The sequence below is a fragment of the Coenobita brevimanus genome, chromosome 24 (assembly GCF_032717465.1).
Source record: "Coenobita brevimanus isolate Jiangsu-jjx chromosome 24, ASM3271746v2, whole genome shotgun sequence".
Lineage (NCBI taxonomy): Eukaryota > Metazoa > Arthropoda > Malacostraca > Decapoda > Coenobitidae > Coenobita > Coenobita brevimanus.
Window position 1 is genome coordinate 52,710,279 of NC_136977.1, and position 16,850 is coordinate 52,727,128.

The 16,850-nt window shown below is 43.0% G+C and overlaps 1 protein-coding gene across 1 annotated transcript in view; it reads left to right on the plus strand.

Annotated features, from left to right (window-relative positions):
- LOC145393382 (alpha-L-fucosidase-like) overlaps positions 1–16,644 on the plus strand; it is a gene marked incomplete at its 5' end in the record, with an annotated part of 30,679 nt that extends 14,035 nt beyond the window's left edge. Inside the window, 4 exons of the mRNA XM_080267479.1 lie at positions 241–381; positions 6,534–6,696; positions 11,871–12,015; positions 16,513–16,644. Coding sequence (XP_080123605.1) covers positions 241–381; positions 6,534–6,696; positions 11,871–12,015; positions 16,513–16,644 — 581 coding nt within the window. The remainder of the gene's footprint in view (positions 1–240; positions 382–6,533; positions 6,697–11,870; positions 12,016–16,512) is intronic.
- Between the last annotated feature and the right edge of the window lie 206 nt (positions 16,645–16,850).

Sequence of the window (16,850 nt, forward strand, 5' to 3'; positions counted from 1 at the left end):
AGATCTCACGTAAACTATTGTACTTGACGCTTAACGATGATAGGCATTAGAAATAAAACTCAGTTGTGGGAATCAGTTTATACCATGGGCAGATATGAACCCAGATTTTGAGTAGTGCTGATCAGGGGTGGGAAGAAGATAACCACTGAGCCACTGTTTCTAATGATGTGTGTGTGTGTGTGTGTGTGTGTGTGTGTGTGTGTGTGTGTGTGTGTGTGTGTGTGTGTGTGTGTGTTGCAGGTGTGTTGCAGCCTCATAAGTGGGAGAACTGCATGACGTTGGACAAAAAGGCATGGGTGTTTCGACGCAACGCCCCGGCCACCGACTACCTCACCATCCACGAACTCCTGGCACAGCTGGCCTCTACCATCAGTTGTGGAGGTAGGCATTGTAAGACTTATATTACACATACTCCTCTGTTATGTTACTCTGCACTGAAGGACAAGACAAAAGATATTCTCTCTTCCAGGAAACCTTCAGTCGCGCTGGGTGGTGACCTTATAACAAATCCCTGTTGTAGAGAGCAGATAATATTGTCCCTTTATTCCCTGTGAGTTTAACTGGCGAAGAGGGACAGGCTGATACAAATTAGGGAGCAAAGATCTGGAAAGTTTGGAATCAGGGTCTTGTCTCCCAAGTGCGCCGAACGAATAGAAATGATTATAAAGCTGTGTGGAATATGAGAAATGTAAATAATAAAAGAGAATGGATATAATCAATGTCTTTAAGAATGTAAACAATGGTGTGATGAAGCCACATGTGACGAAGATAAATGAGAAGGTTTAAAAAATGAAAATTAAAATGTGTATCGTTTGAGCTGAACACGCATGGGCAGAGTAAAAGGAAAGTTGTTTAGCTGATGAACAATGAAAGCAGAGGAATGGATGTCAAGTTAGAGTTTAAGATGGTAAAAATGGCACTAGTCATTGTAAACGCACCTTACGATGATAGGCATGAGGAAGAGATGGATGGTTCAGGGATTAACTAGATGGAACGATAAGGCAGATACCCAGGAGTTATAGAGGGGTTTTGGCGGGAGATGTGGATGGGTAATTAACAAAGGCCTTGAATATGATGTAAATGGGTCGTTTTAAATGACAGGACAGAATTACAATGGAAAATACTGTACATGGTTTATGTGGTGCTTTAGTAATTCATTTTTCACACACACACACACACACACACACACACACACACACACACACACACACACACACACACACACACACACACACACACGAGACAGATGGAAATTGGGACAGACTATTGAGAGTTGCTTGATTGATGGGGGTCTTGTAGAGGGAAAGATGCATGGGTGTGTTGCAGATACAAGGGCGGTGAGAGGCTGATGCAAAGGCTGAAATGACCCTATGAATGTGGTAGGCAAAGTTAAATATGAGGGGAATGTAACGCTGTATATAAAGCGAGAGAGTAGAATCCACACTGAAGGACTGAAGGCGGAGAAACTGAACAACAAGAGAATAGAAGAAGAATATGAATTGAAGTTAGTAGTGGATTTGGAAAGCTTGTGGAGTGCTTGTGGTGAGTGTATAGTTATGATTGCTAAAGACGTGTGTGGTGTGGCTACGAGAACAGCTAGTAAGAAGGGTATTGCCTGGTAGGATATGGAGGGGTGAGGATGAATTGGAAGGGGACAAAATGAAAGTTCCTAGGGCAGGTGCAGGATAGGGGTTCTAATGAAAGGAAGGATGGAATATATTGAGAGTAAGAAACATGTGGAGTGAGGGAGTGCTGTGCAAAGTGTTAGATGTAAATTGCCTTGACCGTGTGAAGAGAAGGGAAAATGAGAGAGTGACTAGAAGAGTGTTTGTGAGCGAAGTGGAGCGGGAGAGGAGAAGGACGCCGAGGATGAGGTGGAGGGGTGGGTAGAGGGGTATATGATTGGTGTGAAGTGGAATGAGAGCAGACTGATGACGGGAGACAGAGTGACATGAAGGCAATTTGTGGCTACCCTCTACGGGATTAAGATGTTTGGCGAGAGAGAGAGAGAGAGAGAGAGAGAGAGAGAGAGATTGAAGGAACAAAGATACTGATAAAGACAAAAATAAAGGAGCTACATAATGGTCGAGGAAGACAAGTAAATGTTAATTACACTGACGATAGGCGACCACATTCGAAATAGGTGAGGCAATGAACGAGTGGAAAAAACAGAAAATGTGGCTGAAAGAGAATCACAGACTGCTAACAAATGAAACTGTGAGAAGAACATATACGAAGACAAATGAATGGGAACAGCAAAAGCAGAGCAGCAGTACACATGATTGACTTGGGGGTTCGTGGAGAAGGAATGTAGTGTCTGGGAACGTGCCACTAACAGGAATGAATAATACTGTGGTGGGAAGAAAGATGTTGAGCTGTGTGCAGAGATGATTAAATGTAGTGGAGAGAGTCACAGTGGGCTTAAGTGGTTGTTGGAACTATGTCAGAAAGCTTGCAGGAGTGGGGCTGTGTTGTGCTGTACGTGTGGAGTGAAAGATGGAGGTCACTGCCTTTGTACGAGGAAAAGGTGATCGAAATGAGTGCAAAAATTAACGTGGTATAATTCTACTGAGCGTTGTGGGAAAGGTACATGGAAGGACGAAATTATAGGCAAGGTAAGGAAGGTAATGTGAGTGATAGAGGTGCGGATTTAGGAGTCGTAGAGGATGACTGGAGACGAATTATGAAAGCTTTTATGAGTGCAGTGTATGGATGGAAAACACCTGAATGATGCACTTTTTACGACGGTAGTGAAGCACGTTTAAGAATAGGTGGATATCTAAGTGAATGGTTCATTATCAGTGTTGGAGTGAGACAGGGGTGTGTGACGTTCCCGTGACTGTTCTGTATGTACTGAAGTGATGAGATTATGAGAGGCTAAAATTCGAGTTATGAACAGAGGGATGGGTGTGGTGAGTATGGTGAAGGGTGGAGTATCTCAAACCTGATGTGTGCAGATGATGCAATATTGTTTACTAGACTCCTTTTGCTCTAACTTGGCCTAAAATTGTCTTCCCTCCATCTTGAATGCTGGCTCATACTAACGGATTAACACTAGAATTTAGAGCTAGTCAGGAAGAAGCGTTAGGGAAAGGATGTAGACCTGTAGCAGTTTGTTTTTATGCCACTGAATATACATAAAGGAATCTACAGAAAGACGAAAATCTGGACCAATATAAGGTGAAAAGGGTATACCAGTCAGTAGGAGTTTTACAGACTGGTGCAGAGTTTTGTGGTTGTCTGTGAGTGTCGTGTTTTGAGAATGATTGAAGATAAGAGCAAATTGATGGTTGAATAAGTGACGCTCAGTGTGACGTGTTGGCGAATTAAGAAAAAAAAAAATGAATTGGATGAGGCAAATGTGGAAAGAAAAGGGAAAGTAGAGTGGCTTAGGGGAAGAGGGCGTCTGGTGTGATACAGATCTTGATGCTAAACAGAGGTCTGAGTGTGGCGGCTGCAAGAGGACTGGGTGAAGTTGTGTTGGTGCCCACATTGACTTACGGCTGTGAGACTTTGACCTGGCATGGAAGCAAACAGACAGAAATACGAGAAATGGAAATGGGATCAATGGTGAGTGTGTGTGGAGTGCGTCATGTGGACAGCAGAAGAGACAGAGTGATTGGTTTAAGATGGGGTCTGAGGAAGGCTGTTGATAATAAGGCTGAATAAAGTATGCTTAGATAATATGGTCATGTGGAAAGAAATGATGCAGAGAGAATGGTGAAAAAGATGTGTGTGAGTAAGTCTGAAAGTAGAAAAGGGGAGTGGCGGGCCAAGAAGAAAAAGGAGGGTGGACATGGAAACTGACTGAGAAAGAGAGAGAAAGTTGATGAGGTTAAGGAGCTGAAGGAGGATTGAGTTGGATGGATGAATTGAGAACAGGGAAACATTTGGCAAGGGTTTGGCGCCATATGTAAAGTTGATAGTCGACGGAATGGCTCCTTGGCAGTAGTGGTGTAGTTACTTGTAGGGCAGGAGGTGCAGAGAGTGCCCCCCCCCCTCGAAAAAAAAAAGGAGGTGGGCAATATTTTGGTTTGTAGTGTAAAAGCGGTTTGCAAATACCATAGCGAGAGAGAGAGAGAGAGAGAGAGAGAGAGAGAGAGAGAGAGAGAGAGAGAGAGAGAGAGAGAGAGAGAGAGAGAGACAGGGACAGAGACAGAGACAGAGACAGAGAGAGAGAGAGAGTCCTACAGTACAAATTCAATCATCAACACATGTACACACAGCGAACATTGTAATAGGTACAAGAGAACATACCTATTATTCACCTTTATATTACTGGTGAGGGGAATGGTTGAATACAATGCAATTTATGGATGATATATGAGTGAGTTGTTTGGATGTTCACTGTGCCTCGAATAGTTGTAATTCGGCAGCCATGTTAAATGTTGTCTTTGAACTGCGAGTGAAACGTAGTGTTGCTTTGTACCATCAATTTAATAGTCAAATAAAACACTGCATTTTTTTATTCCCACGTTAAGGCTTCATCCGTGACATTAGTGTATGCGGGAACGTTCAATACACTGTTCACTTCAGTTCATGGACCTCTTGAACTCTGATTATCTATCTCATGAACTGCTTAACTCATGGTCGGAACACTTAGGTTGGATTCTGCTAATTAAAGGACTATACCTGATGATTAAAATGTTGGCTGGGCTGCATTATACCACTTTTGCGAATGATCACATCAGCCAGGCAACATGAACTCAATAACAGTCAACATGGGCTTGGCTAGTATGTGTAATCAAGCCTATATATTTGTAAAAAGTAAGAGTCATATAGTACAGTGAACGCTATAAATTCCTGAACCAAAATCAACCCTTGCCTGTCATGGGGCCAAAAGCTAGTGGTTGGTAGGCTAGGTTACTGAATGCATCCTAAAATCTATCCCGTCCATAGTGTTATTGTCTCGTGATCTGCAAACTGTTTTAGCTGTTGTGTCTTGTTGTCCATTATATCCTCCATGGTTGTCATCTCTGGTATATAATCTTTCCTCAGTTTGACAGTTTATTTATTGTCATTGTCGCCACCAGGTACCATACTAAGAGTCTGATTTGTCAATATTTGTGAGGACGTACGCATTTCTAAGTGAATTCGTGCTCTCCTCACACTTACTATCCAGTCCTTCCATGCTTTCACGTAGGTTCCATTAAACTTATTTACTTTACATGCATGGAATAATACGTAGGCGAGTGTTACCTGTACAGCCAAAGAAACATTATCTTCCCAGTTCCCTCTGAAGAAAACGTACAACTGGCGAAATACACTGCAAACCGTATCTCCACTAGTGCGTGTTTCAGATGGTTTGATTTTCCCGCTGTGTATTCGTCAAGCTTGGGGAATATTGTTGTGTCTCCCTGTACAGTACACCCTCCCAAATTTACGGGTTTCTGGCCTTTGGTTCCTTCTTGCGTGCATAAAGGAAAAAAAAAAAAAAAACTGACTAAGGGCGCGTCCACGCTCTCTCGAAACATGTGACCGACAGGATGAAACGAAGCACCGGGTTTCGGCCGCTTCATTAAGGGAGTATGAACCTTGAACGGAACCCCCGTCTAATTTCCACACGTCGATCACAAGTTTAGAGTCGTATTCTGTGTCACACTGGGGGCTTCGTATCACCTTTTCCCAAGCGATTTACTTTGCATATTACACCAGTCTCCTCGGTGCTGTTTACATTGTTTTTATGTCGACAAACTTCCCATCATTCGCAAACAAGACGATGCTGAGGGATAAGGTGCAGAAAAATTCTCTGAGTAAAAGGTCCAGGACTAATCACTGAGTTAAAGGTGCTACGGGGCCTGCAATGCCACGTAGAAGACAGCCCTGAGATATGGAATTTTTTTTTTTTACTTTGACCCCTCCCCCCCCCCAAAAAAAAAAAAAAAAAAAAAACAATCCTGGATCCGCCACTGTCCGGCAGGTAATATGAAGCTTATGTATTAAGAAATATTATATATACAAAACACACAGATGACTGGGCCTGTGAGGTAGAGGATTCCAGGGGCTTGAATGGTGAGTGGATGAGTGAGTGGGCCATTTCACTGGGTATGCTGTTGGTAGTTCTCTCTCTGTGACCCGTTTTCTGTTGTAGTTCTCTCTGTGCTTCACTTCATCCTTAGGTGGATAGATGTTCAGAATGTTGATGATCACTATGGTAACTGCTGGGAAGATCATTATTATTATTATTATTATTATTATTATTATTATTATTACTGCTCGTCGTCGTCTTCGTCGTCGCTGTTGTCGTTATTGTCTTCTTGTTGTTGTTGTTGTTAATGATTATGATGATGATGATGATGATGATGACGATGATTACTATTGTTATTACTGTTGTTGTTGTTGTCTTCGTCGTTGTTGTACTATTTCTATCATCACTGTATTACTCTCTCGTGGATTCAAATAATTCGCATGAAGCACTGCCGTCCACGACCTAAATAATCCATCACTATATCATCCTTAGTCATCATAATCTCGAAAGGAGTAATATGGACCTGACTATTGCTTGTTCATTTTTATACAGATATTTATTGCAGGTAATATTCTGATCAACGCTGGTCCCACACACGACGGCCGTATTCCCGCCATCATGGAGGAGCGGCTGAGACAACTTGGGTGGTGGCTGGGGGTGAACGGCCAGGCGGTGTATGAGTCGAAGCCGTGGACGCACCAGAATGATTCCCTCACGCCAGGGGTATGGTACGTGCACCACATGTATGGACTCTATCGGCAATATATGTGTACTACGCGTGTGTCTGCCATAATGTATATAGGGAAGGAGCTTCCAGATGACCAGATCGTAAAGCGAGAATGCAGTGTCCTGGTGCTCTTGACACATCCTCCTCTAAAGGTTCACTCAAAGACAAGGTAAAAATTATGTCACATAATGAGTGATTTTTATTTTATGCGAGAAAGAAGGAATCAAAGGGAAAAAGTTCGCTCAGTTTTTCTTTCCAAGAGAAAAACAAAAGAAATGAAAGCCAAATAACATATCCAATCACTTCCAGACTTCTTGACAAACTCAGGATCATAAGCAGAGGAAAATCCAGTCCGAGGAAGACAGTTCCAGAGTTGACCTGTAGCATATATGAATGACTAAGAGTAACAGTTAACTCTTGCATTATAGTGTCGGACAGAGAAAGGCTGGGAATGTGCTGCCAGACAGGTGCCTACGCGTTGGCCGTGATGGAGGCATACAGGCAGAAGTTCAGACAAAACAACGACCAGCGACATAGGGATACATACCAATGCAACACATCGAAATGAGAGAGAAGTTGAAGAGAGTCGATGAGAGGAGGAGAGTTAATAAGGCGAAAAGCCTTTGGCTCCACTGTGTTTAGAAAAGCTGTATGTGGGGAACCCCCCCAAATATGGGAGTCGTTCTCCACACAGGAGGGAATAAAGCCCCAACACGATATTAACAGCGGCGCAGGGGTAAACAAAACACACAGTCGGCTTAGCACATCCAATCTTGGAAGTGGATTTTGCGGGACAGGTAATATGATCTTTCCGTCATAGGTCCCTGGAGAAAGAAACTTCAAGGATATTGAGAGATGATGAAGGTCTGTGTTTGTTGCTAAATATTATGGAATATTCTTGGGAAAGGTTATGGCGAGCAAAAAATTGTAGGAACTGAGTTTCTGATGCACTAAAAAAAGTGTAAGCATTGGTCCTGAGGATGACATAATGGGTTGTAATGGGGTACCGGGAGAAAATGATAATGGGAAGAGACTAAAGGATATGTGTCAGGAGAGGAGGATGTGCATTTGTAACTCGTATTTCAAACACAAAGATGCACATAAATATACATGATATAGAGGGAACGGGGATCGTGTTGAAAGAAGCCTGATTGATTACGTGCTCGTAGAAAGGTCGATGCTGGGAATGGTTGCGATACGAGAGCCGTGAGAGGACGATGTAGATGTCTGTCAGATCATATGACTGTGGTATGCAAGATCAAGCTGAGAGGAGTGAGGTGGACCAGGAGAGAGAGGAGTAGTCAGGGAGAAAGACTGAAAGTTGAGAAGCTGAGGATCAAAGAAATGGCAGATGATTACAGGACCAAAGTAGAGGAGGAGTTAGAATCAGTGAACTGGAATGAAATGGATCTGGACAGCCTGTGGAATGCATATAGCGATTGCTTAGTCAGGAATGCTAAAGTGGTGTGTGGTGTGGCAAGAGTAACAACAAAGAAGAAAGGTACGGCATGGTGGGATGAGGAGGTTAAGAGAGCGGTGGAAGAAAAGAGGAAGAAGTGGCTAAAGTGGGTTGAAATAAGAACTGAAAATATTGAGAGCAAGAAGCATGTAAAGAGACTAGTGAAGAGGAAAAAGAAGGAGGTAAATGATGATCTAGGAAGAAAAATGAATGCGAACTACTCTGAGAACAGGAAGTTATTCTGGAAAGAGGTGCGGAAATGTAGAAGTGAAAGCGGAAAGAAATGTGACGATGTGAAGGACGTAGGTGGTAGATTACTAACCCATGGGGATGAAGTCAGGACCAGATGGAAAGAATATTTTGAAAGCCTGATGAATGGGAATAGAGAGAGCCGAGCGGCTGTAAACATGATTGGTTTTGGGGGTGTGCAGAGAAGGAATGCAGTGCCAGGAGACGTGACACTCACACAGGTGAAGAGTGCTGTGAAGCGGCTGAAAAATGGGAAAGCAGCTGGGGTTGTGGAGGTGTATGCAGAGATGATTAAGTGTAGTGGAGAGAGTGGAATGAAGTGCTTGTTGGAGATATGTAAGAAGGCATGGATGAGTGAAACTGTGCCTGTAGAATGGAAAAAGGCTGTGATTGTACCCCTGTACAAAAATAAAGGTGGCTGAAGTGAATGCAAGAATTATCGTGGTATAAGTTTATTAAGTGTGATAGGGGAGGTATATGGTAGAATTATTATGGAGAAAGTAGGAAAGATATCAGAAGTCCTAATGAGTGACGAAGAGGGTGGCTTTAGGAGTGGCAGAGGACGTGTGGATCAAATATGTGCAGTGAGACAGATAGCAGAGTACTGTAGGCTTGTGAGAAGGGTCATAAGGTGTTTATGGCATTCATGGATCTGGAAAAAGCATACAACAAAGTGGACAAGGAAGGATTGTGGAAAGTTTTGCGCATGTACGATGTAGATGGTAAGCTGCAAGGTGCTGTCAAGAATATTATGGTAGTGAAGCATGTGTCAGGGTTAATGGGCATCTAAGTGAATGGTTCACGATCGGTGTGGGCGTGCGACAAGGTTGTGTGATGTCCCCATGGTTGTTCAATATACATATGGATGGGGTGATAAGAGAAGTAAAAATACGAGTAATGGAGAGAGGGATGGCGTTGGTAATGAATGGTGATGGATAGAATATCTCAAATTTGTTGTATGCTGATGATGCAGAACTGCTTGCAAGTACCGGACAAGAACTTGGTAGGCTAGTGCAGAGTTATGCTGATGTGTGTGAGCGTCGTGCCTTGAAAGTAAATGTAGAACAGAGTAAAGTGATGGTTATTGAGAGAGAAGATGACTCCCAGTGTGACGTTACAATGAATGGAGAAAGACTGGAATTGGTGAGAGAGTTCAAATACGTGGGTACAGTGATAGAAAAGAGAGGAAAATATGCAAAAGAAGTGGAAAGTAGAGTGACCCAAGGAAGAAAAGTAGCTGGTGCAATGAAGGTCTTGATAAGAAACATAAGCTTGAGTGTTGCAGCTGCACGAGGCTTACATGAAAAAGTGTTAGTGCCAACTTTAACATATGGATGTGAGACTACGGTGTGGCATGAAAATGAAAAGTCAAGAGTAAAAGCAGTGGAGATGGGACTGCTAAGGAATGTATGAGAAGTACAGAGGGTGGACAGGAGTGAGGAAGTCGGTGGACACCAGAATCGAAGGGAGTGTACTGAGATGGTATGGTCATGTGGAGAGAATGGATAACAATAGAGTGGTGAAAAAGGTATATCTGAGCGCATTTAAAGGAGGAAGGAGGCGAGGTAGGCCAAGGAGAAGGCGGAGGGATATGGTGGACGAGTGTGTGAGGAAGAGAGGTTTGGAAGTCAATGAGGCTAGGAAACTGACAAGAGGTCGAGCTGGCTGGATGAATGTTGTGAGGAGAAGTGCATGATCAGGCATTTGGCACCCCTTTTTAACGTAGCAGCGTCCGGATTGACTCAGTCGGATATGTTTATGTGAAGCCACAGAACGCAGTGAATGTTTTTGGCGTATCCGATAGAGCCAGGATTCTGGGGGCTTGAATGATGAATGCATGGAAGCGTGGCCCATTGGACTGGGTAAATTTGGGCTGTCTGGAAGTTGCTACTCCTCACCTGCTGATGCTGATGATGATGATGATAAAAACAATATTATTTTTTACCCGAATCAGAAATGATGGCCAGATCATAAATTATATGTGCCATAGCCCCATCCTGTGAATGCTTAAGTAACTACTGTGATGGATGCTGAGAGTAGCGGGCGGATATGTGAAGGGTGGAGTCGTCAGCATACGAGTGAATAGGGTTAGGTGTGCAGTTCAGATCATAGACGAATAGAAGGAAGAAGGTTGGTGACAGGACAGAACCCTGAGGACACTGCTGACAGATTTGGAAAAGAAACCGTAGCTGTCTACAACAGCAGCTACAGAACGACCAAAAAGGAAGCTTGAGATTAAGGCGCAGATGGAAGAACAGAAACAGCAAGGGAACAATATGAAATTAAAAAACTGTGCCAGATGCGGTCGAAAGCTTTTGACGTTACAAGTACAGTGCCAACCGTTTCGCCAGTCCTGAAAGAAGGATAACTAAGAATCAGCTGAACAAATAGCTAAGAGAGAGTTCGCCAGTGAAGCGTCCCTGGCGAAACTCGTACTGGCGGTCAGAAAGAAGGTTATGGAAGGAAAATTGCGTCAAAATCTGCCTGTTTAGGATAGATTCAGAGACTTTAGAAACACAAGATATTAAAGCAACTAGACGAAAGTATGTATGTGCGAGACGGTGCAATGGCCTTCTGCTCCTGACATATCTTTCATTACAAGTTTACTCTGAAACAAATATGAAAATTTATGGAGTAATGTGCTTCCTCTCCTAGAATGTGTAATGAGTGAGGGTTTGCAATGTCCGTCTGCTCCTAAGATATATATGGGTGATAGTGTGTCATGTCCAGCTTCTCATAACATACTGTATATTTTGCAGGTTTATTTTGCACATTAAACTCATATACCCTTTGTGTGCTGTGGATGCAAACTATGTCGATATCAGAAATATTATAAGTACCCTACAAGCGAATATGTAGCTGTAAGAAATGTTGAGAAATCTCGTATGTCAACTACAGTATTTTTTTTATCACGTGGCGGAACTGGACCATGCTTATAACATAAATAGTCGCTGCTGCTGGAAATTCAATGGGCCTTAGGTACGTATGAGTCTCCTTCGTTACTAGTCAAATCAAGACACCAATCTGACGACACCTGACCTTCGAGTTATGGCCTTTTTATCCTTTGTCATTAAGTCATAGATCATAATTTTTTTACTTTAACTAGATTCAGATTTTCGTTCTTTTACAGCCTCTTTCCGGTAGCTCAGTGGCAGAAAAAGACAGTACTACGGCTTTATATCCTTTATATGGCCCTTCTTCGTGACTAGCAGCATATTCTAGTGTTAATCCCTTGTTACAACTTAGCATTCAAGGTGGACAGATGGCAATTTTAGGCCACGTTAGAGTAAAAAGGGTATAGTCGAATCAACCCACCAATCTGACTACATCTGACACGTGACGGTCATTCAATATAGTTATAACCCACGCTATAACAAACGCCCCTTAAAGAACTAATAGATCTGTTGTTGTTTGCTTTCCTTTGTGCTCCTTTGTACCGTCGACTCTTAACGTACCTTCCATTGCAGGTACACTCAGAAGGAAGGCACCGTGTACGCTATAGTGCTGACGTGGCCTCCAGGTGATGTGCTGGTGTTGGGATCTGTTCGGCCATCTGCAGTACCCATATTGTTCACGCACATCTCAATGCTGGGATATCAGGGTGCTCTACAGGTATTTGTACTCTCTCTCTCTCTCTCTCTCTCTAAATGTCGCTACGTAAGAGGTGTAACGCAATCTTCAGCCACTTGGAATACGACTCTGTGTCCGATTAGGGCTCAGTGTGAAGCCCCAACTCACTGCTTTTATGCGGCCTTACCAGAAATCCCTAAAATGAGCAAAATTACCCACTTCCCTTCTGCAGCTTCACCAAAAATGCTTAAAATGAGCTGAGTTACTTGATTTCCTTACATGACCTTACCAAAAAATGCCTAAAATAAGCACAGTTACCCACTTCCCTTGTGCGGCCTCACTAAAAATTCTTAAAAATGAGCCGTTCCCTCACTGCCGGGTGACGTCAAGGGATGTGTGGAAGTACTTTTAGGGACACGAATATCAACTCACCTCCTGTCGAAAAACAACGAGGTGAAGAGCAATTACTTTTGTACCTTAATGACTGTACCTTCGAAAACCCAATAAGCCACAGGTAATATGGTATAGGAGTCATAATTGTTCGACCAAAAAGAGGATCGATATTATAGCCCACAGTACCCCATGGGCCCATATGCTGGGTAACGCCGAGAGGTGCACGGCATTATTACATAATGAAACCAGACACCATCGTTTATTTTTTACTGAGGTTCTTTATATACCACTCAGTACAAGCCCCAACACTCTGGGGAACACTGTCGCTGAAGGGCAAGCAGGGAGGGGTGCGTGAGAGCAAAGTGTTACATTACACATATATGGCATAAAAGATATAGAAGTAATTAAGAGTATAAGCACAGTATTGAACACAGAGATACAATGACACATACATGGTACAAAGTTGTAGTAACTAGCATTACAAGTTTAGGAATGAGCAATGGGATATAATAACACACACATATGTACAGTCGTGGCCATAAATAATCACCTATACTCCTGTACCCCATGCCTCAGACTGGCTCCTTTATGCGCGGCAAGTCACACTGGAGTAAGAGGGGCTGAGAGGGAGAGGCCAGAGAGAGAAGGGAAGGTGGGTGGGGGGACGAATGATGGTGCTTGGGTGGAGTGAGGGAGGGGAGGGAGGGTAGGCAGGGGAGGGAGAATGAAATGCGAAGTTGTGGCCACATAATTGTCTATTTTCTTTCATTCAGGGCATCATATAAAGGAATTACTATTCGTTAGATAAAGCTGCATTACACCTTGTATAGCGACGTCAGATAACAGGCTTTAGATAGGTGGTGATATCAAGGACTGGTTCGTGAGAGAAGTATACTGACGTGACAGATCAATTATTAGTGCAGAGCCATCGAGACTGAGTTGGGCCAGATTGTCAACACGTGGATAAGGCGACCATAGGCCCGCCTTAAGGCGGGACAGTCTCGCTTTTTTTTTTTTTTTTTTTTTTTTTTGCATCTGTCCCGCTTTTTAATTGTGAGTAAAACGTCCTGCTTTTTTGTGCAAATTATCTAAAATATCCCACTGTTAGAAAATTACTATTACATTTGATATAATATAACCTTCTTTTATGAAATTATGATGAATTAGTAAAATTATGCCTAATCCAAACCAAATGAAATACCGAATTGTTAATATAAAATCTGTAATACTAACTGGTAACTTTGGTCGGCCCATTCACCGTACCGTACTGTATATTGGTCATTGGAGTTCGTTTGAGACATTGGTGTTTAATTAGCAGCCTCAGGGTGAGGTGTTGCGTGGCAGCCGTCGCTGTCACTCGCATTTAAGTCAGCGTCTCTCTCTCTCTCTCTCTCTCTCTCTCTCTCTCTCTCTCTCTCTCTCTCTCTATTTATATATATATATACACACACACGTGACAATGTCCCGCTTTTAGCTCCAATAAATCTGGTCACCTTACGCGTGGAAGCCAGAGAACGAGAGGACACGGGTCCGCCTCCTCCAGCACACCAAAGACGAGTGGGTGCTGTTCAGACGAAACCAGGTAACCATCAACAACATTGTTTTCCCTGTGCCGCGACGCCTGCATGAGGTTTTTAAGGCATGAGGCCACTGGACTACTTACTAAGGCTTTCCTGGTTTCTTTGGCCTGACCAGTGTCGGTAAACATTGACACAGATATACTTTGGGAGTTTGGGAAGGATATTGTTTCATTTTCCCTCTAACAGGTAATGAGAGTTACCGGTACTCTATCCACTCATGAGCACAGACATCAAATTTATTTACCTTTTATACACATTTATTTTAAATAGCCTTTTCATATAGAGATGTCATTAAATAATTACTGAATTTACATGAGGGTGAGTGTATAAAGGGAGTGTATACCGCGAGGGTGATCATATTTACTGTGGACACAGCCATGTCAAAGGTTGCATATAATATTTAGTTCCAAAAATTAATTACATGTAAGGGTAGAGGACGTTTCTTACACAAACATTACGGAAGTCAAAGCCATCCAGATTCCATTCTGCGTCTGAAGTCAAAATACACGGATAAACACAAATATCTGGCTCCGCACAAATGTTTGATGTCACGTCAGTATACTTCTCTCACGAGCCAGTCCTTGATATCACCACCTATCTAAAGCTTGTTATCTGACGCCGCTATACAAGGTGTAATGCAGCTTTATCTACCGAATAGTAACTCCTTTATATGATGCCCTGAATGAAAGAAAATAGACAATTATGTGGCCACAACTTCGCATTTCATTCTCCCTCCCCTGCCTACCCTCCCTCCCCTCCCTCACTCCACCCAAGCACCATCATTCGTCCCCCCACCCACCTTCCCTTCTCTCTCTGGCCTCTCCCTCTTACTCCAGTGTGACTTGCCGCGCATAAAGGAGCCAGTCTGAGGCATGGGGTACAGGAGTATAGGTGATTATTTATGGCCACGACTGTACATACATATGCAGAGAGAGGCACATATGCACACATACTTATACGTATATATCTATACATACATGTATATATTCAGGCACTGTATGTACTGTATGTACAGGATAGGGACGCATGTATAAAGATATGGGTATGTGTACAGATGTGCATACATATACATACGCTACATGCACATATATATGCTATCCATATATACATATACAGGGAGACATATGTATACATATACACTCTAAATGGATACATATACATTGTCACATAAACAGGTAGATAGATAGAGAAATGACACTCTTTATAAAGTTGCACCTGATGTGTAGGTGTGTGGAAAACACACACACACACACACACACACACACACACACACACACACACACACACACACACACACACACACACAGTTCAGACGTCAATCAGGTTTGGTAAGACTTGATTTAAAGGATGACAAAGCAAATGTATTACTTAAAAAAAGAAAGTTCAGTGTTGCATTTTTTAAAAAAAGTATTTTGACATTAAGAGATTTTAGTTAATTTTGACGTTTGTTTCACATCGTCATATCATTTCTTAATATGGATTACGTAAAGGTATAGGTCATATTTGCACGTTCACTATTTCCACAAAATTGCACTATTAGAGGCTGCCTTACTTCACCCCCCCCCCCACTCGCTGACCTGGGGAACAAACTCTGGCTGCAGTGTTCTCGCCCACTTGTTTCCTTCCCACGTTTGAATGATTGACCATTTGCGAGTTTGGGGCTGAGAGGAAGTTTAAAATATTGACATTGATATTTTTCGTAGTATCATAATAATTCGTGTTTAGAAATGGGTAAATATCGTGTGAAAATAGCTTTGACGTAATGTTAAGTACTTGCTGAACAATACTATGTTTGGATTTTGCAATTAATAAGGAAAATAATTAGTATTTTCCATTACTTTTGGTGAGGATTTGATCAAAGACGACCGAATGCCAGTCGCCGTATATTTTTATCGTCCGCTTTTAGCAAGGCAAGGCGATATAGCTTTTGTCGGTGTGTGTGTGTGTGTGTGTAATTCACCGGGTCGGTCAGCATCACGTGATGGTTGTGATCATCAGCATTTTACCCTCCCGGACGCGAGCTGAGAGCTCATATAGTCCGATCTAAGGGCAAAGCCTTGACCTTCACACACGCACACACCCATCCTCTTGCTCAAGGAGGACAATGACCATCCCTTTCGTCAGTGAAATTTTTCGCCCAAGGTGCGAACCCCCGTCTTAGCAGATGCTAAGCGAGAGCGTTACCACTGAGCCGGAGAGCGATGTTTTTAAAGAAGTAGGGTCGAATCGAAGACACCTTTGTTAGAATCTCAGGTGTGTGTGTGTGTGTGTGTGTGTGTGTGTGTGTGTGTGTGTGTGTGTGTGTGTGTGTGTGTATGAGAAAAACAAGAGTAAGACATCAGACATCCTGGTAGTGAACGCTTATAACACTTCATGTTGTCTAATCACTCGGCTGCAGGAGAGGGATGTCTTCACGTGGTGGCGGGCCCGGTCATACAGACGTCCCCCAGTGCCCTCACTATCCCCTGAGAGGAGGAAGTGGACTGGAGAAGACTAGCTTTGGCCTGAAACTACTACTACTACTACTGCTATTATATCTATCTATCCGTCACTTTTCTATCTGCAGTTCAAAGCGGTGAAAAGAGGGCTTCATGTGGTGTTTCCCCGAATGTCAGAAGTGGACGGACAGTGGGCATGGGTGCTGTCGATGCGAGGTGTCTATCCAGCCACCAGTGACATCGATCCTGTCGCGGAGTAACCAAGTGGACCAACACTACCTGGACCAGAAAAACTGTCTTGGATTTTACTATTATCCTTGAAATTAATCCCATGCTTGTTAGGAAGAATTTTGCTCCCCGTATACCACTGCATTTGGTCTGTGAGAAGCCCATCCATGACAGGGGTTACTCAAGGCAATAGCCAACCTCTCCACTAAGTCTTTCCTGAAGCAATGGAGAGAAATGT